At 39.2% G+C, this 26,654-nt stretch overlaps 1 protein-coding gene across 1 annotated transcript in view; it reads left to right on the forward strand.

The window, feature by feature from the left end:
• The window catches only part of XYLB (xylulokinase), an 82,907-nt gene that overhangs the window by 1,564 nt on the left and 54,689 nt on the right, over positions 1–26,654 (forward strand). Inside the window, exons 2-15 of the mRNA XM_085316418.1 lie at positions 595–677; positions 1,449–1,518; positions 2,882–2,962; positions 4,899–4,985; positions 6,140–6,268; positions 7,625–7,690; positions 9,628–9,700; positions 14,791–14,909; positions 16,142–16,223; positions 17,178–17,218; positions 17,636–17,751; positions 20,320–20,435; positions 22,971–23,044; positions 24,381–24,477. Coding sequence (XP_085172544.1) covers positions 595–677; positions 1,449–1,518; positions 2,882–2,962; positions 4,899–4,985; positions 6,140–6,268; positions 7,625–7,690; positions 9,628–9,700; positions 14,791–14,909; positions 16,142–16,223; positions 17,178–17,218; positions 17,636–17,751; positions 20,320–20,435; positions 22,971–23,044; positions 24,381–24,477 — 1,234 coding nt within the window. The remainder of the gene's footprint in view (positions 1–594; positions 678–1,448; positions 1,519–2,881; positions 2,963–4,898; positions 4,986–6,139; positions 6,269–7,624; positions 7,691–9,627; positions 9,701–14,790; positions 14,910–16,141; positions 16,224–17,177; positions 17,219–17,635; positions 17,752–20,319; positions 20,436–22,970; positions 23,045–24,380; positions 24,478–26,654) is intronic.

A 26,654-nucleotide genomic window follows, 5' to 3' on the forward strand; every position in this document is an offset into this window, starting at 1 on the left:
CCCCTCCTCTCTTCTTCTAGGCTCTTAACCTTTTTCTTCTTCACTAAATAAATCTGAGAAAGCATTAGAGGAAGGAAAATTTCATTGTGCTTTTCTAGCATATGTTTGCAAAATAATAATAATAGCGGAGCCTGGGGGAGCTTCGGCGCCGGGGAGTTTTGCCCGCCTCGGGTACGGTGGCGTGTGCCGGCCGAGCTTGCTGGGCTGCTGCCCCGGGGCGCAGGGACGCTGCCCCGCAGGGCCCGCCGGGCTCCCCGCCTAGCTGCGGCGGGGGCTGTAGCCTTTGGACACAGACTGGTTGCTGTGGGGCACGCCAGGGCTTGACGAGGTGTTTCCACTTCCTTAGCCCGTTCTCTGCAGTGAGGCGGGAGGAAGATGCGAGCAAACACCCCGCAACTCTTGCCGAACGGGTGACGTGCTGCGGTGTCGCGTCCTGGGTTGTTTCGTTTAAGCCTGTGTCCGTACTTGCACCGAGCTGTACGGATTGGAGCGGTCCCCTTTCCCGTTTCRTCTGTGGGAAGTGAATTATAGATGAATTTAATTTAATTATTGTTCTGGATGCTATTTGTTAACATCCTGTTTTATTTCTTCTAGCTGAAAGTCATTGCTGTTGATGAGCAGCTGAGAGTCATTTATGAGGATAATATTCAATTTGATAAAGACCTTCCAGAATTTAGGTAAGTCTTTTATTTTGTTCCTAAATTCTGTTGGATAATATAAATTGAAACTCTGGCGATCTGTGGTGGGCCGTTGCCCTATGTGGTCCCRTTGATGCGTGGAGCCGTGAAAAAAGCTCACGCCGTGTTCCTGTTTCATACGTGGCGATGGTAGCGAGCCTTTGTGTCAGGGTGCGATGCCACGAGAACGGCAAATAAATGGYGCGAGTGGGACTTTTAAAAGGCGCCTGGAGACAAGCTTAGTGCGTTCAAATCTTCGCATTAGGATGTAAGGTGAGAGTATTCTTTTTTCTCCAGTTTATAGGCTGGAATTTTCAAATTTCCTCCTCCATGTTCACAGGTTTCCGTGAAGAACTTTTATTTACTTCATGGTTTAATGGCAAAAATTGAATTTCATCTTGTAGATTCAAGCTGCTAGTAGTGAAAGTTAGGAAACTAAGAGAGAACCATGACTTAGGTGAGCCCGTGAACTATGTCAGCATTAGGGCCTATCACAGATCTTACTTCAGGATCAGAGCCCTCCACTGCTAATTATTTTCTTTGCAATTACGTCAAACATCTCTATTTTCATTTTCAAGGATCTGACTTTCAACTTTTCAGGTTTCAGATATTGATCCTGCCCTTGCTCTTAACAAAAAAAAAAAAAAAAAAAAAAAAAAAAAAAAAAAAAAAAAAAAAAACTCTCTTTGGTTATTAGTAAACTTAAAGAACTGTACTTGGTGGAAAAAAGAATTGCTGAATTTACCAAGAGAAAATACTGTCTTTTTGTAGGACTCAAGGTGGAGCCTATGTTCACAGTGACAGACTAACAGTCACTTCTCCTGTGCTGATGTGGGTTAAGGTATGAACCAGTTTCACTGTTAGCTGTCTGTACTAGATGAGGTATATGATTTGACTTCTYCCTTGGTGCTGTTGAAAGGGAAAATGGGATGCAAGTGTTAACATTATCAACAAACACAGTGGAAGTTGTTACAGTTCTGAGGTTTTCTCCACTTTCTATAGCATTTTATGCGTGAAAAACCCTCTCCTGAAGTTCCCTCATTTGAGAAATACTATACCTTTCCCCTCCTCTCCTGGTTTCATGCGAAAAAAGAGACGCTTCCAGCTTTGCCAAGCTTAATTCTGYGCTTTTGCAACATCCGGCTTGCTTGCAGTGTCGTAGAATAAACTTTGCTAACCAATTGATAATCTGAAGTGGTAAATGGTTAAAGAACACTTTATTCACTTATTTACAGTCACTTTTCCTGATGTTTATTTTGAAATGCAGATAATCTTTCCTGTTCTCAAAGCAGGCTTCCAGCTAGATTTTGCAACCCTTGGTCTCACGTGGTACTGCACAAACTTGTCTTACTAGAGTGATTTGAATAGCTAAGGCATTTAAAAGGTCACAGAAGCACCTCTTGGTGATCCACCGTAGTYCCAGCTGATGATCCACAAAGCTGTGGTGCGTTGGTCACAGTTGGTCTTTTGAACCCTAATAAACAGGAACATTTGTAATTGTTAAATTAATAAGATGATGRTATAGATATATGATCAGCATACATTTCTTGGGAAATTTTAAAGTCTTACATTGTTTCTTTTGTCAAGGAATACAGAGAATTGCTGACCTGRACCAGATTATGTGAAGATAGATTAATGTTTGGTTTTAAAATTTAATATGTGACAGAAAGAAAAAAAAAATACCCTAGGTTTTTGAAGTGCTAAAATTCATCTGAATTCGCACCTTATCTTAAAAAGATTGAGTTTTCAGCTCACACTGAGGTCAGTGGCCTTTAGAACACTATGGGTCTTGTAGGATGGGGTGCACACTGTTAAAAGATTTCATGGATTTCCAGAAGTAAGAACAGAAAAGGATAATTGTGTTTGTGTCTGGCACTCTTAAAARTGGCTTCTTAATGAACTGCAGTTCTTTAAATCTTGCCTCTTGGTTAGTTTTTAAAGAATGGTTGTTTATGATTCGTCTTGTTTAAGATCTCTTTTCCCCYGTGTGATTCAAGTTTTCTTTTATAGACTCAGTAAATTCAGACTTAGTAAATTAATTTATCAAATTCTCGAGAAGTGTATAGTCATTAGCTATTTTTTCATTATCTGCCAAAGAACTCTTACCAGTGATGACATGAATTTACTCTTTAATTCTGAGGATTGTGAGTGCATATAATATGGTGGGTTATTACAGTCATTCTTGTTTCTGTTTATTTCTGTAGGCTCTGGATATGCTTTTGGAAAAGATGAAGTCTTCTGGATTTAATTTCTCTCAAGTGAGAGCATTGTCTGGTGCTGGTCAGGTTAGTTTATAAAGACAAAACTCAGTCTTGCTATATTTCTTCAGCAGAACATATGGCGTAATGATCCATTTTACTAAACTTTATTGTGGAAGACCATAAAGACATCARGTAAGATCAGAGCTTCTGTGGAACTGTCCATTAAAAGATGCATCTTACCCAAGGGAACTTTAAACGTGAAGTGCATTGGAGCAGTCTCTAGAAGGTAGTGGGAAGAGAGGATGAGGTTTACAGTTGTTTAGAGTGTAGTGCATAACTAGTTAATTTCTAGTTATTCAAAGTCTTTGTACAGACTGATTTTAATATGGTTTTGCAGACTGGAGTCGTTTTGAATTTTGGCATAGCCAGGTACTTGTGGAAATGAAGTAGGAAAAGTAGTGAGGAGCAGTTTGCTAAAGGGATAGTAATATCCTATTGAGCTYAGGTTTTGTCAGCTAGGATAGAGATCTTGGGATCCTAGGAAAAATGGAAGCCAAATTATGGTTGTCTGATGCAAAGGAGACATCTTATGCTGCCTGGTAAGATTTAATCTATAATGCGTAATAGCTTTTTTTCTGAGGATTTTAAAGCCCATCTTTACAGTTAGTCCGTCAGCTAGTTTCCTAGCATGCTAGTGAGAAAAGGAAGATTTTCAACCTTTAACAGATCTGTAAAATGATATTCAGGGTGAAGGCAGCACTGCAGTGATAAGCTAATTTAGGTGCCCTAGGTTGAGGTTATTAATCTCGATATTTCTGGGACTAACTAATCAAAGTTGCTTTGATCTCTGCATTTCATTAACTTCAGTTAAAGGTCTGAGCTAAGTGACTGGAAATCATAGCCTGTATCAAGGCTCTGTTATGAATTCTTCAGTGGAACAAAAGTTAGGGACTAACAGGTAACCGCAGTTTACTCAAGTGAAAACTGCTTATATTCCTTTTTATTTTCTTCTTGCTCCAACAAGTTGAGGGTGATAACTTTCTGTAGTACTCAGATTCTTTCAGGTACAAAGGATTTCATTTAGCAGCCACCTCTGAACCAGTATTGTCCTTCTACCTTTTCTCTTCCAAGAGCCTTTTCTCTGTGTTGAAGATCACAAACAGTGAAGATGCACTGTTGGATGTGCCTTCCAAAAAGAAGGGACAAACTTGTCTCAGAGGTCAGCAGAACTGGAAGAGCGATGTCTCTGTGATGGTGTGTGTTGGGTGCTCTGTGCCCAGAGGGTTCTGTGTGTACATTTAGTTTCATCAGAACCATTAGTGGGCAACCGAATTGTACTTTACAGTTTGCCTTGGGTGGCCTAAAGTTCAGCAGCTAGTGATGCCTGGTTTTAGGAAGATGTCTKAGGATTGGAGCTTAAATAACTTTCTCAGCATTATCTAGCAGGTCWGTAGTGGGCAAAATACCTCAAACAGAAAAACTACCTCGAAAATTGTTATGAGGGCAGACATTGACAGATGTGGGTTGAAGTAACTACAGTGGTGGTGTTTGCTTGCAGCCTTGGTGCTGCCTGGACACTTATGACTAATAGATAAGAGTCCAGAAAGTAGTTATTGGTTGCGAGAGTGACTGGGGCAGGCATGTGGCTGAAGTACCTGGAGGCTACGCTAAAAAGCACAGCGCAGTCTTTACTGTGAAGCCCTAGMTACAACTCAAAGAGCCCTTGGAGTAAGTAGTTAGTGCCGTGGATTAGGAGTGTAACAACAGGAGACTGCTATCGTTCATGAACATTATTTTCTCTTGACTCCTACTTTTGCTGGTTTAGTATATATACACTTTGTTCAGTCTTGAAGTCTTTTAATGAAGCAATTGGTTTAAATTGAAAAGGTGCATTTCTTACGTCCTAGTTTGGAGAGAGTTTTCTCTCCATTAGAGTTTGAAAATCAGATCAGAATATGAACTTGACAACCTGGGACCATCTCCAGTTTACGTTTCTGTATTGCTTTTGTACTTTCTGCAGCAACACGGGAGTGTGTATTGGAAAAAAGGAAGCGCTGAGGTTTTAAAGAATGCATCATCTGAGCTGCCTTTGCATCATATACTAAAGGTAACATGCGTAAAAGAGAGCTCTGAAGGGAGAGCTGCAATGTCTTTTTTCTGATCTTTACGTGCTGCTTTTTCCCTTGCAAACCTTTTCTCTTGTTTGAGTGGTATATACAGGATATTCCTTCAGCTTCAGGGCTTTTGACTTTTCCTGTCTCCTGAATGGCAGTATACACTGCTTTAAAAACTTAAAGGTGCCTGTGGGCATCCTAGACTCTTTCTATGTCAGAATAAAACCATGTTTGTTCTTTTAGTAAACATAACGTTTTTGTAGACATACTGTAGTTTTTTTTTTTTTTTTTTTTAGTATTTGTATTTACAGAAAACTAATTGTGACAAGACTTGCCTGAGTTTCCTTTCAATGCTTGAGATTTCTTTAGAAAATACATAAAAAGACCAGTGTACACTTACCTCTGAAAGGATGGAAGTGTCATGCTGTGTCAACAGAAACTCCAAGCGACTGTATTGCTGAACCTCAGAATTTTTTGGGGAGGGAGGTTGGTAGTTTTTGAACGTAGACTTGAGAAACTTTAATTTGAAAAAGAAAATATAAGGAGAAATCAGCTTTTCTTTTGAAGGTCCTTACTTCAACATCAGAAAGAACATTTGTAGGTTAAAGTGGAGAATTTGGTGTAACTGATCTGTTAAATGATTAATTTGGGAAATACCTCATTTGTGTAGAACTCTTGGGAGTGGAATTAAGATGCTGTCTAGTGGTGTATATWAAGTCTCAGATGCATTTCCAAAAGGTTATGTCACTTATTGGAGGGAAATCTGTTAGTGTAACTCGAGAAAAGTAATCTGATTGTTTAGAGAGAAGTGCAAAAGAATGGAGCTAAACTTGAATAAAAAGGCCCAAGACCTGGGCTGCCAAAAAAGTATATGAAGATGCCGGCTCATGAGCTGGCATCAACATGCCATGCTGCAGGGCATATGAGAGAACAGCAGATGAAGCCTGTTGCTCCTCTCCAATGTGCAGTTTGGGTCCTGACCGACATGCTGTCCAATATGCATTTCCCAGTAGCTGTATGGAGTTGTACAGAAGTCATTTCAGSGAGCTGAACTGTGAGCTGCTACCTAAGTCTGCAGGATTGTTCTGTCTCCTGTAGGGACTTCTTAGAGATTAGTCTTACTAATAAAGAATATTGTTCWTTTCAGGATTGTTTTTCTGTCAGTAACAGCCCCATCTGGATGGATTCTAGTACAGCTTCCCAGTGCAGCTCTCTGGAGAAAGCTGTTGGAGGAGCACAACGTCTAGCTAATATCACTGGTTCTCGAGCCTATGAGGTAAGAAGCAACTAAGGAGAGAGTAGAAGTCCGTGGTAGAGTCTCRCGATAGAAACGGTTGTGCCATTCCTGTGGTATCACGGCAGATAATGTGTGRAAGGGGAGGTCTTATTCCAAGCCTTTGAAGGAACGCTGATGAAATTACGCTTTTCAGCAGTACTGCAAAGGAAGATGTGGAAATTCTGGTCTTTGGAAATTTTAAAATGAAGCTAGGCAAAGCACTAGAAAAATGTGCAGCCAGAAGCGATGCAGAAATAGTGACTAGGGTGAGCTGTTGCACTTGGTCAGTGAGTCCCAAACACAGTGTTTGGCAGCCTTGCTTACAGGCGCAGGACTGGTYCTCCCTGGGATCTCCTGTGCAGCTGGATTTCTGTTGGGCTGGTAATCCAATTTGTAAATCTTACAGGCTTACTTGGGGTTATGATCCCCTATTTGGGGATCACTGCTCTGGGTAACTTTGGTAATTAGAAGATTGGCCTTTCTGTGTTCCCTTAAGCTAACAAGCAGCTGTTGACCCAAGAGAGAAGAGAGTTTCAGAAGTTCAGGACTGTATCAGAGAATACTCTGTCACTCTTCTCTTCCTGACAGTTCTATCTCTTGTAAATGGGACGGTGCGTTACGGAGTGGAAGCAGGGCTGCCCTCCAGGCATCCCAGCACGTGGGTAGTAGGTTTTACTGCTAGTTCAACAGAATAAGGCTCTAAGCTCCCAGATTGCTGATTCTGCTCTTGAATCATCATCTGTGGCTTACGGCCAAGGTTGCAATCGGACTTTATTTGCCACTGACACACACACACACACTGACCTCTTATTTTTAACTTACTAAAAGCAATCAGATAACTTCAAACATTCAGTGTTAGGAGGTCTTTATTTATTTATTTTGTTATTTGATATAATACGTTGATGAAAAACAATCATCTTTTAGCTATTAGCCTGTTTTGGAGTTACTTCCTTGAGTATGCATCTTCCTGCCTGCTCCATTCACCTTCCTCACAGAGAGGTGCATAGTTGGGTAGCCTAAACCTTTTTAAGGATTTAAAGGCAGCATTTGAGTTGTGTGTGTTTCTGTGCATGTAATAAGTGTGATTCATTCCACTGAACTGTCATTTCTGAAATGTAAATTATGGATAGTAATACTTTTTCACAGGCTTTTTTTCGAAAAGGTGAGCAAAATTCTCATAATGAGAGTATGCGTTATAGCCTGCTTAGTGCAGATTGCCTGCTGTGCGCTGACTTTCATCATGCATCAGGCAAATTAAATATCCAAAGTGCAATGTACTGAACTCATTACACAGAGTTAATGATTATTGACTCCATTTAGGGTTTGTGTTTCTAAGCATTTGCATTTCTTTCTCAGCGTTTTACAGGAAACCAGATAGCAAAGATTTACAGCCAGAATCCTGAGGTCTACATGCAAACTGAGGTTGGCTCAATTTCAATGTAATTATTGGAAATCACAGTTTAAAATCTTTTAAAATGAATTTCATAGAGATATCAGATAATTTTTTGCTAGAGAAGTATTTTGATTCCTATATTTGATTTTAAGATTAAATTTGAAATTTGGAATGATGATTTTTTAAATTTATATTTTTGTTAAATTATAAGGTGTTAGGCAGATAAAAATCGAGCATCAGATCCATCTCAAATGTTATATTTAGTACAATTGGATCAGTTGGATCCACTGAATCTGACCATTGTAGAAGAAGTTTTAAAAGGTGGACTGGYATGTGAATGGTAATAAATTGTACGTACAGCAGTTCCAACACTTGGAAATGGGGTAATTAAGCACATAGTTGAATTTTTCACACCCAGAATTGGCCGTTTGCATGCAGAAATGTGATTGTTCTGCTCTGCATAACTGGCGTGCATACAGATGTGCCTAGGAAGAAAAACTGCAATTGATTTTAAACTTTTTTCATAGTTTTCYCCTTGAGGGGCTACTTTGATTCTATTATTACAAATGAATTACACCGTGTAGTAGGTTTTCTTCATGTTTTGAATTTTAAAAATCAGCAATCAATTTCATTATTATTTCAGTTTGTTGAGTCTGTATGTGGCAGGGACCGAAATGCTCTGATTCGCAGCACGGTGAGAGCTCCATGCGTTATGGCGTGAGCGAAGGGAGGGCTCCTGTCCTGTGGTTAGAATCGGCCAGGCATCCTGACACGCGAAGGCGAGCCGCTCGTGTTTTGTGTTATTACAGTTCTTAATAGCATTGATCAAGTTTCTGTGTTTTTTAAAACCTCACCCCTGCATGAAACAGGTGACTTCGTGGGGRAGTGAGTTCTGTGGTTGATTCTGTACTTCGTGGGAAAATAGTTCCTTTTTTCAAAAAAAAATTCCTTTCTTAGTATCTATTCGTTGTACAACCTTCATGCAACTGAGGATGGCATGAAACAAATAGAAGACCAGTGCGGTTGGGTGAGAAGCTCAGCCTGTAGTCTCTGAACGCCGTGTGAAGCAGTGGTTTCRTGGTCGCTGATGCAAACCCTGTCACGGCGGGCTCACGCCACCAGCAGAAATTTGATCCYGATTAGTTATTGGGAGACGATCATGTTTCTTTTGAATTAGAGCACGCAGTAAGGAATTTGTCAGCTTTTACGCCCGCTCCTGGGACATGGACAATACTAGATCCTGGCAGTTTCTCTAGCAGATCTGAACTGGCAGCGAGTTCCTGCAGGATCCCTGCTTTGTGCCATACGGCGGGGGCRTTTTGGGGCCAGGATTTAATGCTTTGTTGAAAAATATCCCGAGGCTGAGCCACAGGTAGTGATTCAGCACAAAGCTGATTGCTGCCRACCGGTAACTCCTGGGATGTCTGGGCCTGGGTTGGGAAGAGGTCACGGGCAGGAGGAAGGTGAGAGTTGATGGAAAGGTGCTGCTAGCAGAGCCTCACCACAGTTCAGACCAAAAAGCCTGCAGGTCTGTGCTCTGGATTGAGCAGGGCATGATTTCTGCGCCTCTCCCCCGTTGTCAACATACTGATTTTTTTGTTTTTTTTTTGGTAAGTGTTTTTTGTTGAAATGAGATTGAGAGATACATCACTGTCATGAATTAATTCCTGATGACATGGAATGTGTTAATACCGTAAGTGTATTTTGCATGTTTCAGAATGCAAAACCATTAACAGCTTTTATCGTGGGATTCCCRCTAGATTGGTAGCTGCTGTATTCCTTAGACAGGAAGATATAGAACAGAATAATCCTTCTAATTGTTTTTTTTTTTTTGTGTGTGTGTGTGCTTTCTGTACCTAACATTAAGCATCTATTAACATTTGCTCCTTCCAATTACTTAATTATTTACTTTATTTGAAGGGAATGCTGATGGGAATCACTGTCTCACACTATCTTTTTCTTTCAGAGAATCTCTTTGGTTAGTAGTTTTGCAGCTTCCCTTTTTCTCGGAGCTTATGCACCCATCGATTACAGTGATGGTAAGTGTGTGGCCTTTCCTGCTAGTGACAGTCCAACAAGGAGATTTTTCCTCTTCATCCACATCTTAAATGGAGTGAGGGAAGGGAAAGGTCTTTATCATTTATTTTCAGTCTTCAAACATTAATGACAAGGTCATTCGTTCTTACGCTAAGTTACTTCTTTGAGTTTGTTGCTACTCTCGATAGTGCTGTCAACTTTGCTTATTTATCCTCATCGTGCTGTAATTCCCATTCCTATAAAATGGATCGACAGGAAATACTTTTAAATGAAATCGTACCCTTTTTTTATTACTTCAGGATGCAAAAGGAGTGCTGAAAATTTCTAAAAGCATAGAAAAGTTGTGGTTTCTTTGTTAGACTTCATAGTTCTGCTATTTTTTCTTTGCTTTTTGATTATCTTGCTCTGAGTTGCACAAGATGTGAACAAGAGGTATGTTGTGATCCCACCTCCCTCCCCGCTGGAGTGTGGATCTGCAACAGAAATATCTTTTCAAAATGAGCCAGGGTAAAACCATAAACCAAGCAAAAATCCCCAAACTCCATTTAAAAAATACAATCTTTCATCTCTCTCTATCCATCAGAACAAAGGCAAAAAAAAAAAAGAGTGACCAGGCCAATGTCTTTTTTTATGTTATATGTTATCTCAGGTATCCAGCTTTTAAATAGCAATTTTAAATGGCAATTACAAGGAAACCCTTTTCCTGGGAGCTGTGATGTTATTTCTAAATAGCATTTTGATTCTGCTCAGAAACTAAGAGAAGATATATTTCAGAGCTGAAAGGGTAGATAATAAGGCTCTCCAAGGAAATTTTGCATTATAGAGCCAGATTTGACACTCAYATGTGAAGACCAACTCATTTTTTTCCTCCTTTGTTATTCCAACAAGGCTCAGAGGAGAAGGCAAGACATCTCAATTTTAGCTCATGGACAAGTTATTCAATATCGACTCTCCCATTTATAYTTGAGACCTTAAAAATTGAAAGACAATTCATGCTTATTTTGAAGCAATCGTGCGATGATTACATCTGTTGTCTTGTCCTGTTCTGTTAGCCGTGTATTTTCACAGTTACATTTTATTTTTTGTGTATTATTGGCAACAATAACTCTTTGAAGATCTGCACTTTGCTCCTCAGCAGACCCCAGTACTGAGCACTTCAGCTACTCAGCACCTTACTGAACTAGCTCCATGTACTGTATTTCAAATAGAGGTGGTGAGATCTTCCAGAAAGAAACTGACTGATATATTTGCCAGAAAAAAATGATTTTTCAGTGAAAGTGAAGTGTTCATTTTGGTTGAAATGTTTAAGAAGTAAGAATTAAAAATACTGGCTTTTTGTAACGTTATCTCTGCTTTTTCTGATTGGAAGCAAGTGGGGAAAACAGTGCTGCTTCACTTCTGGAAATGACAATTTCTGTTTTTAGTTGAAAAACAATACATTTTAAGCTGTAAGCAAAGTGAAACCTTTCATAGAAAATATATTGTGTTTTCTTTTCAAACAAGACCTAGGAGATCTTAATTCTGTTACACCCTTGGATATTTAAATAACTTGAATAAATCTTAGCTACTGTTCAGAGGTTGTAAGATTATTAAATGTGTGAAAAAAAGATAAGAGAATTAAGCAGGCCATTATAATTCTGCTCTTACAAGATAAAAGATTTTGCAGCATTGTAAGCTGTATTTTGTCTTGTGTGTTCTCTTTTGCTGTTAACATAATGAGAGAGAATTCTAATTCTAGTAATAAAATATAACATATGCAATAGTTATTTGGAACCAACTAAAAACTTGTTTTCTTGTCACTTGTGATCTGCAATTCACTAGCTCTTTTATGTTGCACCTGTATATCATAGTTTGAAATGCATCTCTCAAAATAATGTTCAGAGAATAGACCTTTTCCTCATTTCTGTAGGTTTAACTTTGGGTTGTATCATCTTTAAAAGACCCTGTCAAATTGTTTAGCTCTGCACAATAACCTGTCTCTCTAAGTTTGCAGGTTACTGTCGGAAATGTGTTACCCAATTTCACGATTTTTCCTTAAAGGTCCAATCTCATGGGACTCAAATCTCTCYTTGTGAATGGCTGAGCACCCTGGTGATTGGTTAAAAACACAAAACACCCCCAAARCCAAATTACATTTTGGTGGAACGGAGAATGATTTTCATTGATATTGTACAGRTGTTAAAAGTAAGATATGTTTGGGACCTAAACAACTTGAACATTCGAGGGATTCTCTCTTTTAGAAAACACCTTGATAACAGCTCTTCAACCCTTGACCTAAAGAAGCTTTATCTTCTGAAATGCTTTTCTAGGAGCCTTAGGCAAATCGTAGCTTCGCATAGTTGTTTTTGTTGGTCTATCAAACAAGGGTGCTTTGAACCGAAGCCTTTTCGAAAGGAAGCGCTGCGGGCTGAATTTGCGCCTAATGTAGCTTGTGTGGTGTCAGGAGAGTTTTACCACCGAGGATTTTAACTCGCTGAAAAGGCAGCCCAGAGTGCCGTAATACGGATGCACTTAACTGTTTATGAACACATTCAAATATTGATCTTTTTGTTTATTGATTAATAAAACCAATTAGTCTCTGTCTTTTGGCCTTTGTAATGCAATTGTTTTTCTCCAGCCTTGAAGCACTTGAATTTCTGTGTCTGTAGTGAGTATTATCAAGTCCTGATTGTGTTTCTGGCCGTTCSGTGTTAAGAGCCAGTGATGTTTGCAGTGAGATACTGAATCCTRTTCATCCACGTATTGAGCCTTTCCTCAATCTTCACTAGACTGCGACCTTAGCTATTGACACTGTTCGTTCTGATGGAGTATCTGCTTGGAGTAGCAAGTCAAAGGGCTGCCTTCGAGATTTTTTTTTTTCTTCTTTTTTTTTTCCCCAATCTTAACCCCCTCCTTAATCCTCAGATTATTTTAAACGTTTAAATTAGAGCAGAGCGTTTAAGGTGTTTTAACTGATGTTTGTTTCTAGAAGCAGGGTGGATCGTAGTTGGAGGCGATCAAGTCGGGAACGCACTCTCCATCACTCCCGGTGTAATCAAAGCAGAAAGAGAAGCAGTTCCAGGGAGCAGTCAGCTATGTTTTTTTTTTTTTTTCTTCTTTCCAGTGCCTAGTCAGTCTCATGCAAGTGTCTGAAGTTAGATAAGATATATCCAGGCCAATAGGTTAATAGTTCTTGTAAAATAGTTGTTTTCTGTCTTTTCAATGAGTTCTGGACAGAGAGGTAAATCAGCGCAYCTTTCTTTTTTCAAGTCATGTTAAAGCCTCTGTGTAACTGTATCTGTGAGTCAAAGCAACTGAACTGTTGTCTCTGTATTTTAAAAGCTTAGACTTTTCAGTTGTGAAGGTTGGTATTTTGTCTCCTTTATGCAGGAAAGGTTGGGAGCTACACTTACATCTTGCAAAATGGCATTGGAGGATTCCGGTTAAATGTTTCTCTAATTTGGGAGGGCGAAGGGTTTTTATTTAAAAAAAAAAAAAAAAAAGCCCACCCTTCTAATAAAATTCTTATTTAAAGATTTTATTGCTCACTGAGTAATTAAATCAGGATTCTTGGCATTTTAATCTAGGGACTTTTCCAGGAAACTCTTAAGATCTGCATGTTTCCTGGTAGAAGGACTTGTGTTCCCTAGAGGCGTGGGAAGAGGCTGCTCGCACCTCCCTTAAGTGCGGATAGTGTTTACCCAGGGAGCAGGGAGGTGGCTGTTTTTAAGGGTGGTCTCATTTGCAGAATGGAGAGAGGCTGGAATAAGTCTTCCCGTCTTTACTGTTCCCGTTGGTGGCAGTGATTTTGGCAGCAGCAAAGGGAACTGCACCTTTTGCCYGTGGGAGGCATGTTGCGCTTTGAGCTCTGTTGAATTACTGCTTTTGCATTTTAGGCCCAATTAGCKAGTGCATAATTTATTAAGTGTGTTTAATTTGTGTGAATGTGATTAATTGATTGAATTTAATGAAGTTAATTTTATTTTATGTGTTGCTAAGTATAATCCGAATTTCCTGCTGTTTGGCCTGGATTATTCCAGTGCCTCMGCTGGAATATGCCTCAGCATTTGCACTGGTGTAACCAGCAGCAGTGTGTGCATGTGGAGTGTGCAGCAGGATTATCCTGGGTTCAGAGTAAGAGCCCTGCTGGAGCCTGATGGTCTGCTGGCCGAGATGGGGGTTGCACCTCATTCCACGTCCCCTGCGTACTGGRTCAGCTTCACCATCTCTGTGGTTTAAAAAAGTTGAAGATGTATTGAAGTAAATTCTAGATTTTCTGCAGTGCTTAGCTGTGGCTGTGTTTCCAAGATAAATAAGTCATGGGCTAAATGGTCTTTGAAATGAAAATGTTGTTAACCCAGAATAAGACTAATTTGTCCCAGAACAGTACTAACTAGAAACACGTACAGATTTTTCAAGTCTAATGAAATGTGCAATTAAAGACATCTTAGAAATATGGGAAAGAATGAGCACTCCATATCTGAGCAATTCACATCTAACTAAATTCAGTTAATTTTATAAAGAGGAGCAGTGCAAATAAAATAGTGAGGGCAATGCAATGAGAAGCTAAAATAAAAGTGCACAACCCCYCTCAGATCTAGTAAGAGTGAACTTAGGTGGCCACGACAGTCAGTAAGCCAGAGCAACCAGTAATTCATTCACTAAATTTACTTTGTGGAGGTATTGCACATTTGCAGCTGTTGCAGATTTCATTTGGGCTGTTCAGCATTTCTGAAAATYGTGACTTTGATAGTTAAAGCTGGACTATCCAAATTAGCCTTAGAGATTACTTTTGAAAATTTGATTTTATTCCTTCATCTCTGAAGAAGGAAGCATTGGTATGGAAGATTAGCCAGCCTGAATTTAGATGCTGGTGTGATACTATACTCAAAGGTAGGARTAGCATAGAGACACACCACCCAGAGACCTATACCTGTATAGTATTACTTATGCTTAGGAGAACTGAAATCATTCTATTTTGATGTAAAATACTAATCTATAATTTTTCTGTTGCATGTAACAAGGTGAAATTATCTGTTGCAATACAGCCTGTTTTCTGTATACTAGTTTTGTATGTGATGACCTATGGTGCTTCTTGTGATCTGTCTTGTAGGTTCTGGGATGAATTTGCTGAAGATTTGTGAAAAGGTATGGTCAGAGTCTTGCCTTGACGCTTGTGCACCTGGATTAGCGGAGAAACTCGGATGCCCTGTGCCATCCCACTCAGTCCTGGTATGTACCTGTCCAGAAGACTTGTTGATAAATTGTCATTGGAACAAATTGGGCTTTCTGCTGGAAGTTCAACTAGTGGGACTTCCGTGGCATGTATTTGTGCATGTGTGCACGCACAGTTATCCTCAGAGCAATGCTAGTTCATTTAATACTTCCAGGTGTGCTCTGAATGTATATGCTAGAGCAGGAGCAGACGTCTTTGAAAACTGGTCGTTGATGTCTGTTATGGCTTTCATCATTGATCATCTTGGATTCCTGCGTGTCCTGGGGTACAGAGACAGAAGTTTTGACAGTTGCTGCAGTGATAAAATCTGTATTTTTTTTCCCCCTGCCTGTGTGCCCACAAGCATCTGCTCACTGCAGAGCGATGCACAGCATGCAATACTGCAGAAATAGAACCCAGCGTTTGCATTTCTTAACAGTCACCTTGTTTTAAACCATTTGTAGAGTTAAACGGTTGGTCTTTATGAATAATTTTGGATATTTAAAGCTCCTCAGTTCGCATAAAGTAACAGTGAAATCAAATCAAGCTGAAGGTCTCTTAAAGTAAGAGCTAATTCCGTCCTACTACTCGGCACAGGAAGAGCTGTTGCTATAGGTGCTGCATGTGTGAGAGTAGATAGGTGTCACCTGATCCCTCTGAATTCAACACCAGTAAAATAGCTAACTGGTGATTGCAGTGCCTGTCTTTTATAAAAGAGAAGGAAAATACCAAAACTTTACACATGCCCTCATATTTTTTTAAGGATAGTTTTCGTCTCCTGCTTTTTTTTTTTTTCTTCCCTGTGTCTAGCAGGTGTGGTTTAAAACAATAATATTCTTGCCCCCTGAAACAACAGGGGTCATATTCCAGCATTGGATGTTGTGATGTTTATTAATATTTGCATTGAATTTCGATGTGTTAATATTCAGGTATGTGTGCAAAACAGATGGGTATATTTGTTATTTAATCTGAATAATTAGAGATAGACCCACAGTTAAAATGCTACTATTTACTTGACATATTTCAAAATCTAATCTGGGGGGTATTTGTGAGGTTCGCTTAATTAAAATAAAATAAATAAAAAGTGGTTCAAACTCTCTAGAATATTTATATCTTAAGTATGCAAAGGTAATTATCCCAGCTGCTCGGGGGCTGTTTGTTTCTCTGTTACAGCACAGTCTTACATTGCAGGGTTATTTTGCATTTTTCAGCTTTTTTTACTGTATTTTTCTTTTCTTTTTTTCCTTAGGGGCCCATTTCTCCTTATTATATTAAGCGTTACGGGTTTAGCCCAGACTGTAAAATAGTAGCATTTACAGGAGACAATCCAGGTGAGATGATTAGATGTGTAATGATTCAGTGGATATGATTATTTACAAACCAAAACTCTAAAATCAGTCTCATTAATTCTCAGGTGCTGCCTCTCCACTTTTGCCATCATTAATACCTTTCTCTAACAGCCTTACATCGCTGTTTCTTCTCAAGTAGAGACATACTGTACGAGCTGGATATTACAAATGAACTCTCTTTTGCCTAGTAATTAGAGACGATTTCACTTACCTCTTGGTAGCTTCATTTTGGTTTGTCTGCACCTAAGAAACTATTCTTAGTATGAATTGCTTCTATTTTAACTTGGAAAATGTGGATTCAGAAACTTCTGTTGCAACTTGTCAAGCTGAAAGGTGGAGATGATTCTCTAAGAGTTTTCCTTCTGTAGGGTGGATCTCGATATGAGGGAATGTGCTAATTTAGGGTCAATTTTGGGAATCCTAGAGACTAGACTAGACTGTTTCAGTGYAGAGCAAGGAAGTCTGTTTCTCAAGACTGCAAAAACATTTATCTGCATTACAGTTGCATAACCAGGTTTGAATTAAGAGGAAGGCTTTGTCCTGCTTTCATCATGCTATACTTCGCATGCAGGTTACAGGAGGTGGTGAAGCTTGGAATTTCCCAAAGGTCCCATTTTATGCTAAGAATCAAGTCYGGCTTAGTGTAATACATGTATCAGTAGTCTGACATAAGTGGGAGTCTTGATGCTTTAAAGCGCCATGTTAAATAAGGGTCCAGAGTACTTAGAACCTGAATGTGTAAAACTCTGGAAAATCTTGCTTTTCTGCAGTTTTTGTCTTGAGCATTCCAACTCTATGYTCAAAATGACTCCCAAAGTCTTTGCCCCTCTTTCACAAAACCAAAATGCCATTATATAGGCTAAGGCCATCATGAAGCATATTCTAATTGAGTTACATGAATAACTTTTTGTTTGATATTCTGACTCTTGCTTTCAGCATCGTTGGCAGGGATGAGACTTGAAGAAGGAGATATTGCAGTAAGTCAAAACACATTCCTGAAAAACTATCCGTATCCCTGAATAGATGAAAGACATGAAATGTAAAATGCTAACATGAACAATAACCGTAGATTATCAGCTAAATTAATCTATTAGTGCTGATCTTGTTTGTTGTATTCAAGATTTTTTTTTTGATCAATCTATAAGCTAGATGAAATCTTTCAAGTAAACTCTGAATATTTTTAGACAAATGCTCCAGACGTTAAAACCTATCTCYGTCTGGTGTGTATTTCACTGAGGTGACAAGTCAGAGCTAGCTGACTATGCTATGAATCCAATTGACTTAATGTGTAATTTAAAAACAATTAGTGGTAATAACAAATGGTTTTAATCTAATTTCTATATTGCTTCCCATGCACATTGTGATAAGRCTTCAATTATTTTTTTTTCTTGTAGATTAGCCTTGGCACAAGTGACACATTGTTTCTTTGGATCCAAGAGCCAACTCCTGCCTTAGAAGGTCATATCCTCTGCAACCCTGTTGACTCTCAAGCGTATATGGCACTTTTATGGTAATATAATTTTTTTTTGTACATCTGGGATCAATAAGATGTATTTCTTTCTCAATGTTAGTATTTTATTTCTTTTGCAAAATGATAATGAATATGCCATTCAGCATTCTCTACAGTATRTGGCAATCTATTGTTGAAACATTTGCATCAACATTATAACATTCGCATTGTTTAATTTGGGCAACTGCAGAGTTGTGGAGGATAAATTTTCATGGCAATAGATGAAATTAGTTTTTTGCATACATAGGGTCAGCTCWCTTTGCAATTAAGGCAATGTATTTAATGTACAGGATAATGAYTGTCTGAAATACAATAATCTGACGTGTCAGAAGCTTGACCAGACCGYGTAACTTCTGTGCTATTCTAGTGGTCCAGGGGGGCAGATGAAGATTCCCCTTCTCGTAGAGGAGAACGCTCAGTGATGTTCAGGGACACATTAGGCTGTGAATGTGGAAAATACTGAGATCTCAAGAAGCMCAGCTGTGAGGACTGATCCTCATGGTAGCATTTGGCTGCTGTAGTCAGGGAATGTTTTAGTCCCTAGACAGTCAAGTGGGTGGAAAGATGGCCTAAAGCGATGTTGTCCCTCGCTGAGTCAGTGTATTTGAGAGGAAAAACTTTCAAAATGGGTTAGACCATTTAGGCATATATTTACAAGTAATATACAGAAAATTTTGTCTAAATCCCCTGGACTGCACAGATCACAACCCAGAATTTATCTTCAGGGAAGAAKGAATGGTATCCTACGGCCTCTCTATAACCCGAAGTCAGGACATTGGGTTTCCTGGGAAGGCCTGCAGAAATGAGCAACACTGTAACAGGGCTACTGATGTGAACACGCAGAAACAGCCCTCCTAAGGATCTGAAAGAGTTTTGTTTTTTGATTCATTTTCCCCCCCACATGCACTTGGACTACTGCTTATTTGTTGGAATAACCTTGTTTCCTTTATTCCAAAATAATAGATGTGCAAAGTAGCTACTTTGTGAAGTAGTCTCTGAAGTGCAGATCTGATGGCATTAGTGATAACTCCACCTGCTCCCTGAGGATCCTGAGATTACCCCTTACCTCTAACGCCACAAAACCAAACTGTAGATTCTTGTGACTCAGAACTTCAAGAACGCTCAAGTCTGCCTTTTAACTTTAATGTTGAGCCTTACATGTACAGTACAGGATCCCGTAGATAACAGTGGGAACAGCGTTAGTGAATTTGAATTTATTAGGGCAATATTGATTGTAAGTTACTGAGTTTCATAATRTGAGTTCTTCTTTCCCCATCTGTTTCTGCCTCCACAATTCACTTTTTGCACCAAATGCCCCTTATGTTGGTATGTTTATAGCATAATGCTATAAACAGGGGACTTAACCTGGCTTAGGAGAAAAAAAGAGTACATGAGCTGCCAGGCAGATTATCCACAGAAAACTGAAGTAAATTCAGCTGCTGTTATGGGCATGTTCAACGATTTCCTTGCCCTCTTTCTAGACATTTCTGTGCCTTTCCAGCTGAGTTGCTCAGATAACTCTGTGCTGGAGAGTATTCAAACTGCTTTCCTTTGGATCTAAGTCAAATGCCGCAGTTTGTTGCRGGAGCGTTAGATTCACGGAGGAGARCTAGGARGTGACTGCATAGGGGGTGCGCAGATCACGGACGCTGAACAGATGCATATTTTACAGACAACTTTAATTATCTGCTTTCTGGATTACTTGTGCCTCAAAGCAGAGCCAGTTAGGGTCCAGCATGGTTTATGAGTTTATGAATTGTGCACATGCAGCTGCGGTGCTTTTCTGTGTCAGATCCTGGCCCAGGGCTAGAGCTCATAAGTCTGGTTGGACCCAAGCTGGCTCTGTGCCGGTAGCATGTTCCTGAAATCAGAAATGCAATGTGGAGACACTCTTGCTCCTTACAGAGTCATCTCTGGTTGAGCTTTTTAGCGTCAACTCTGTCAGAGTACTTGTGACTGCATATGGTAGCACTGCCTCTGCAGCCATAATACAGAACTTTCTTCCTCAAGTAATTAGCTCCATCTGTAGATAGTCTCCAAAAGTAGGTGTCCATCTTGGCTCTCAGTGGAGCCTTCTACCACAGTGCACAAACACAGCTCCACAGCACCCAGCCCTGGGCTAGCTCAGTCAGGGCTGCTGCTGCTGCTGCTGCTGCTACTTCAGTGTGTGCAGGATGTTCTCCGGTGCTTTGGGCTCCAAAAAACCTTTGTAAGTCAGAAACTGAGCTGTGGCTCCTGTGTATGGAGCTCTGAGGAGGTCTCTGAGCTGTTCCGCTGGCCTGAGTTTGGCATGGCCTGCTAGACTGGATCTGAGCCGACTCACCGGAGAGATGTACGCCAGCATCTCTGCACTGTTCCTCAACATGTGCTGTAATGTTTGTATTCTTTCCTACCTCATTTCCTCCCCTCTCCATTTCTYTGCGTAAGGAAGAGATGATTGTATYTTACTTTGAACAGCTATATCCATCTGATATAATAAGCAGCAATACTGAGTAAAACAACAAATTGCTTAAAAAATCTAGGACCAAATGATTTGGAAAATGCATATGGTATGTTTGTGTGTTTTAGTTTTAAGAACGGCTCTCTGATGAGAGAGAGGATCAGAGATGACTGTGCTTCAGGCTCCTGGGATGAATTCTCCAAAGCCCTAACGTCTACTGTTGCTGGAAACAACGGAAACTTGGGTATGAGCCTTAGCAAGGCTGGGAATTCCCGGGTTTCCTTAGGCACACTGAAAATTTTGTGGTAGTTGCRCCTATTTTTTAATTGGGTCATGGTAAAGGCCGATCATTAAGTTAACTGGAACAAGGAAAATTCCTGATACGTACTCAGAAATACTCTCTTGCCAGGATAAGTGTCATGATATTATTTTCCTTTAATAGTCAGTAAATAAGAAAATGGTATGAAAGMAAATGATATTTATGGAACTGTTTTGCTAATTCAAAGTCTTTTAGTATCCTCTTAGCRGTAGAATTTTAAAACTAGTGACTTCTCAGGGAGGTTTTCATTAGAGTTTGTTGCTTTATACCGAGGACTCAAACAAGGTGGACTTAAGTAGCTACATATTCTCTCTTTCTCAGTCTGCCATGTTTTTGATCTCCGCATGTTATTCTGTAGTTTTGTGCWGTGCACGTGACCAAAGCAGTGATACCGGTGTCGAATGACTTGCAAATTTTTTGCACTTTCCCCAGTCTGTGTCACAGGGTCTCATCACTGTTTTTTCTCACATTATGTTAAGGTGAATCAAATCAAACAAAATGATGATGRAAATAATTAACTGCTGTATTTGAAATTTTAAATTATTTTCTCTCCTAGAATGTAATATTTTACAGGTGTAGTATATAGCTCTGAAATAAGTTACCAAAAACTGAGTCTGTGTGTAATCAAGATTAAAATTTAACCATTGTGGGGCTGGATTGGAATCATTACAATTGTATTAGGTCTGAATTAATAGGATTAAAATTAAATTAGAAGCTCTGGGTAGAAGAGTCTTTTTTTTTTTTTAAGTCCAGATATTTAAACCATAGAAGACTTCATTTGCTAAAAAAGTGAATTTAAGATACCGTTTCTTGACACTGTGAGATTAGCACTGATTTCATTTTTAGAATCTTACTTCTGTTGTCTGTCTAATCTCTGTGGGGTATTAAAATTGCCAGGAATTTCTTTTCACTAGAAGGCAAGTCAGTTCAGATATTTCTGAACATGGGAAGAAGTTAATCTAAATCCCAAAAGTCAGCTGCCTTAGATTATAATAGGAAAAAATGGAAGTTGATTAGAATATTATTACTGATTTCCAGGATGCCAGGACACTATCTTGGAAGCTTTAAAGTGTGTGTTGCAGTATATTCGCTTGGAGAACTCAGTCCCCTTTCAAATGTGTGTTTCRTGGAAGTCATCCTCAATAACCTGCCTCCTCAGATAACCTCTGGCTTACCTGAGGATGTGGTTTGTACATAAAAGCACAGCAGAGCCCATAATCTGAGTTCCTGAGGGAAGCTAAGCAAGTGAAAAACAGGTGAGACTTCCTCCCTTCGCCGGCTGTGCCCTGCCTCTTGGGTGAGAAGATGCCACTGGAGGTTTCAGAGGTTTGGAGCTGGGCAGAGGCACCTGCTACGATGGGATTGGGGTGATGACAGTAAAACAGGGCTAAGAAATAAGGAATGAGGAGTRGTGAACAGATGAGGGTCCTGTGCTGTGTGTAAGGCACCTGAGAAGGCAGGAGGAAAATCTGGAGGAGGAAATGTGCTTGAAAGCCTCGTCTGCCAGATTCAGTGTGGCAGCAGGTCTGGGATGTACATAGCCTGGTAGTGCCATCTGGAACCCACGCTGCTACTCAGTGGCAGGTTTTCTTAATATTTAAACTTATTTTTTTATATTTAATATTTAACCTTGATTTAGGATTATGTATGCTGAAACACAGTACTATTTTTAGCTGTTGGATAATATTTGTAGGACTAGGGGATACTCTTGTTCCAAAGATCTGAACCTTGGAGACTCTCCTTAGTTTCTTAGCTAATCGGCTAGTTCTTGTCCTCATTTTCTTCTATTTTTGTCTCCTTTTTGATTATCTTTTTTGACCACTCCTTGCTGTCAGTGCAAAGGAAATCTTTTTCACAGTGTTATCTATCTACAAAACATTACTGCATTTCTTCAGGTCTCATCAAACCTRTTCAGAGACCAGCTCTGCTTGTAACATCTGATACTCCCTAATAAGCTCATGAAATATATTCTAGTGCATGAAGTGTCCCGTTATTTCTGTACTCTTCTTACTAACCTACCATTTTTTTTCTTTCACTTTCGCATAGGACCTACTGAAACTATTTCTAAGATGTGTTATCTATGCTACTTGCCTATGTGCATGTTTTAGTAGGTGCTTGCTGTTTTACAGACTTGTTTATTGTATTGTTTGGATTTTTAACGATGTATTAAGCATGTCAGGCTCTAGGCATCTTTTAGGTGCACATTTTTGTAAATTGATAGTAATAAAATTAAATTCAATGAATATCTGGTTTGAAATTAGTTAAGGAACAAGCTGCGYGCTTTTTGTGTGTGTAGATGGAGGAACTGTACCAAAATTAAATGTTTATCTACTGGCTGAAACAGGCTGAAATGTTTTCCCGTGTACATGGTACATGTTTATGATCATTTTAGCTATGTGCTGAAATAAGAATATAACTTTGTGCTTGGTGAAAACATAACACTAATTTTTCTTGATACAGGTTTCTACTTTGATGTGAAGGAAATTACTCCTGAAGCTGTTGGGATTCACAGATTCAACAGAGAGAACCAAAAGGTAGTARTAATCTAATTAACATCTAAAACCTTGAAGGAGTACTGTCAAGGCTTGAAATCTTTGCCATTATCTTTTTTCATCTGAGATATTTGCTTTTGAGTTTCATTTGTTGATGCAAGTCCTTGGGATGGTTTTCCTAAGGAATTATTTGGCCTATAGCTTGAGAGCATCTGCAGCATGAAGTCTGCACTAGAATTCACAGGGAGTTTTTTCTATGAAATMTTTCMTGTGCTTGAAAACATGGTTTTACTGAAATCAATGTTGTTTGTGAAGCAAGGTTAGCTTTATTGAGAGCTTCTAAATTTCCAGACGTACTGGTAAGAATGTGTTTAAATTTTCAGCTAGGATGTTTTGTCTTTTTTCTCACTCTGAATGTATATGTAAGCATAATACCTCATTTTGCTGTTCTGCATGTTTTTGGGTAACATATAAGCCATRTGATGGTATGTAATGAAAGGCTCAAGGCTCAAATCGATTTGGAATTAAAATAGAAATTATGTTGTGGAGAAGAAAGTTCTTTTTTTTTCTTTTGAGGAATGGATATTGTTTCAATGTCTGGCTTTCCAGGTGGTACTGAAACTCAACAGATGTCTCTGATCAATCATGACTCCCAGTCGATTAGACCTCACTTAGATGAACAGAGATTGATATTATCTTGTGTTTGCAGTGTAGCTCTAGTCTCTTAAATACCTACYGTTTAAATGAATGCATAGTCACTTCTTACTGTTATCCAAATGSTAGGCACTTACAGTAGTGCATGGAAAAACTCAAGGTTTTGTGAAAGATTCTTTGTATTTGCTTTGTAGTYCGTTATTTGCCCATGTATGTTGCCTATCTCATGTTGTGATTGGCAGAAGGACAGAAAAATGTTATACATAGCAATTAAGTACATTAATGAAAAGATTAAGTGGTTACACTTACGTGCAGACAGAAATAGATTAAAACTTTTTGTTGTGACATTGCCTAATACATCTGAATTTTGTCCACTCACTTCAGTATTACATGTTTTGARATAAGTTTCCCAAGCAACCTTTGATGCTGAGGAATAGGTAGAGAATTTACAGCTAAACCTAGAACCTCTTCCCGTGATGCACTGATTTCAAGAGTGAAGGACTTGCTAATAGTAGGAAGGTTGTGGGTTGCGTTCTCTGTCATGAGTCTTTAGGAGCACCTTGTGTACGTGATTGAAGAACTGGGGCTGAACTAAAATCAGGATTCAGGTGAAGATAAGGATAATGAACTATAAATCTGTTCTGTATTTCGAAACAGTCTCTAATTTGGTATTACCTGCTGTATAAGGCTCATGTTAACTTAACGTATTCCTTCTTTGATACAGGTTTCAGCCTTTCCAAAGGAGGTGGAGATACGAGCGTTGATTGAAGGGCAGTTCATGGCCAAGAGGATTCATGCTGAAAAGCTGGGATATAAAGTCAGTAAGTGTGATGAAAAACCTGCAGATCAAGCACAAAGATAGGAGTCCGGAAAGTAATGTCAGTATTGTGATTCTTGTTCCTTCTGATAGATAGAGCAATTGCTATGAATTCTAAACTAGCTTCCTGGACAATTTTGAGGGTATGCTGTGGACACAGTTTCGGCAGATACTAACTTTAGAAGGATCAAGGGTTTAACTTTTAAGATTTCCTTTTTCAAGCATTCTTGCTATTTCATTGTTATTGAGCTGCACTGTCAATTTTTAAAAAATAGCTTGGGCTTCCAATAGCTTGATAATGACAAGAAAACTGGCCTTCTACCTAAAACATGTGACCACAGCTCAGAAAATCTGAAATCTATGTTTAATTCCAGGCTCTGCCATCATGAGCTTACTATTTCACCTCGGTTTTCKGTTCATAAAGCAGAAGCCCTTTCTCTTTCTTGTGATCTAGAGAACATAATCACAAAGGATTTTTTTAAAATATACTATATATACTATACACACACACACACATACACACACGTATACATATATATAGTAAAGAGATAACTTGAGGAGCTGGAACKTATTAAAATCTAGAGATACTGGAACAAATCACAAGGTCTGGCAACACCACTTTGAATTTACACTGGAAGGTTTTTTCCTGTTACATGTTTTCTTGTATATTTGAAACACTATTTATTTATGGAGACAGGCAGAGATTCAGATTGATCATGTTTAAAATACYGGTTAATCCTTCATTCTTAAATTCYGTTTTCTCARAAACTTTGCTTATATAGCCTAGAGGGCTCATGRCTGAAGAGGGTACATTTGCAGTCTGTACATGTCGGGGAGTAGACAAAAAGCAAAGTGGGAGGAGAACTAGTTAAGATACAGGGCAACTGTAATGCAAAAGCAAAGGARTAGAAATTACCTGTAAAAACATTTYGGCTAAGCAGGACAGCCGAAAACCTAACGCATTTTAGGACATGGCTTAATAAGCTTTAAAAACATTTTTTAATATTGTAAGTATCCGCAGTGAAAAGGCGATGGGTGTGAGTGCACTGTGTTCCTACAGATGCCTTGGAGCCTTCAGTGCTCTTGTGTTGTTTTGTCTCAAGGGTCTTTTAGCTGTTTGGAAGCTAAAGATGAGTTGCTTTGAAAGAAGAACGGCTGTACATAGCGTGGGCTGTAGGCACCTCCCACCTTTCCTTCGTGGTGTTATTTCGGTGTCGTGTTCTGTATTTGTGCAGCGATGGGAGCCTTACATCTGCGTTTGTTGTTTGACAGCCCTGAAAACAGGGTGTGTTCAGACCGTGGTTCAGGGTACCGATGAGCGCTCTGGGAATTACTCTGATAGTATCAGACTTCCTCTTGTTTAATAGCTGCTATTTTTCAGGCTGCTTTTTTTTGTTTGTTTTTTAATGTGATTTAAAGGCTTATTTACCTTTTGGATTAAATAYACCGTCAGGACGTGTTTATTCAGTTCCGTCTAGGCCTTGTGTACGTGGGGAATTTACTTTGATTTTTCCAGGAATCAAGCTGCTTCACATTCAGAAATACGGTTCCAGCAGTGTAAATCTTGGGGGTTGTTTTTACTTACACCAGAGGGAGGGTGCAATAATAACTGCTTACAAAGTCCTGAAATTTAGATGATAGCTCCCATTAAATAGATCTGTACTAGAAGATGGAAGTGACGTGATCAGTAGCAACAAACATTTTTCTGCGATATCCTTGTGGTTTATGTGGTGTTAACTCAGGGGGGCAAATGAGCTAGAAAACTGACTGCAGATTTCCCTACGTGCCATGAAAGCRTGTTTGTAGACTCATGAGCCTGCCTCTCGTTCTTGGGCCAAATTCAGTTTGATTGATGGTAACCTTGAAAGCATAGAATAAACCAGAAAGCGGCATACATGGAAAAGAAATTTGTAAAACAAGCAACCCTGCCCCCTCTGCCCCCTCAAAAAAAATGTCTTATAGAGTTCCTAGATATGCAATATGGACTTTGCAAAAAGTAGATGATCCCTTATAATTTGACTTCAATTAATGAGCTTATTATCCTGCTAGGAGCGGTAATTTAAATTTCCTCTCTGTCTTGCTAGCTGTACAGTAAGAAGTGTAATTATGCTGAAATATTGTTTTATATTTGAGGTTTTGTTCCAATTTGATGTGCTCAATAYCTTACAGATCCTTCATAAA

The sequence above is a fragment of the Rhea americana genome, unplaced genomic scaffold (assembly GCF_003343005.1).
Source record: "Rhea americana isolate MKP2758 unplaced genomic scaffold, rheAme1 scaffold_47, whole genome shotgun sequence".
In the NCBI taxonomy this organism is placed as follows: Eukaryota; Metazoa; Chordata; class Aves; order Rheiformes; family Rheidae; genus Rhea; species Rhea americana.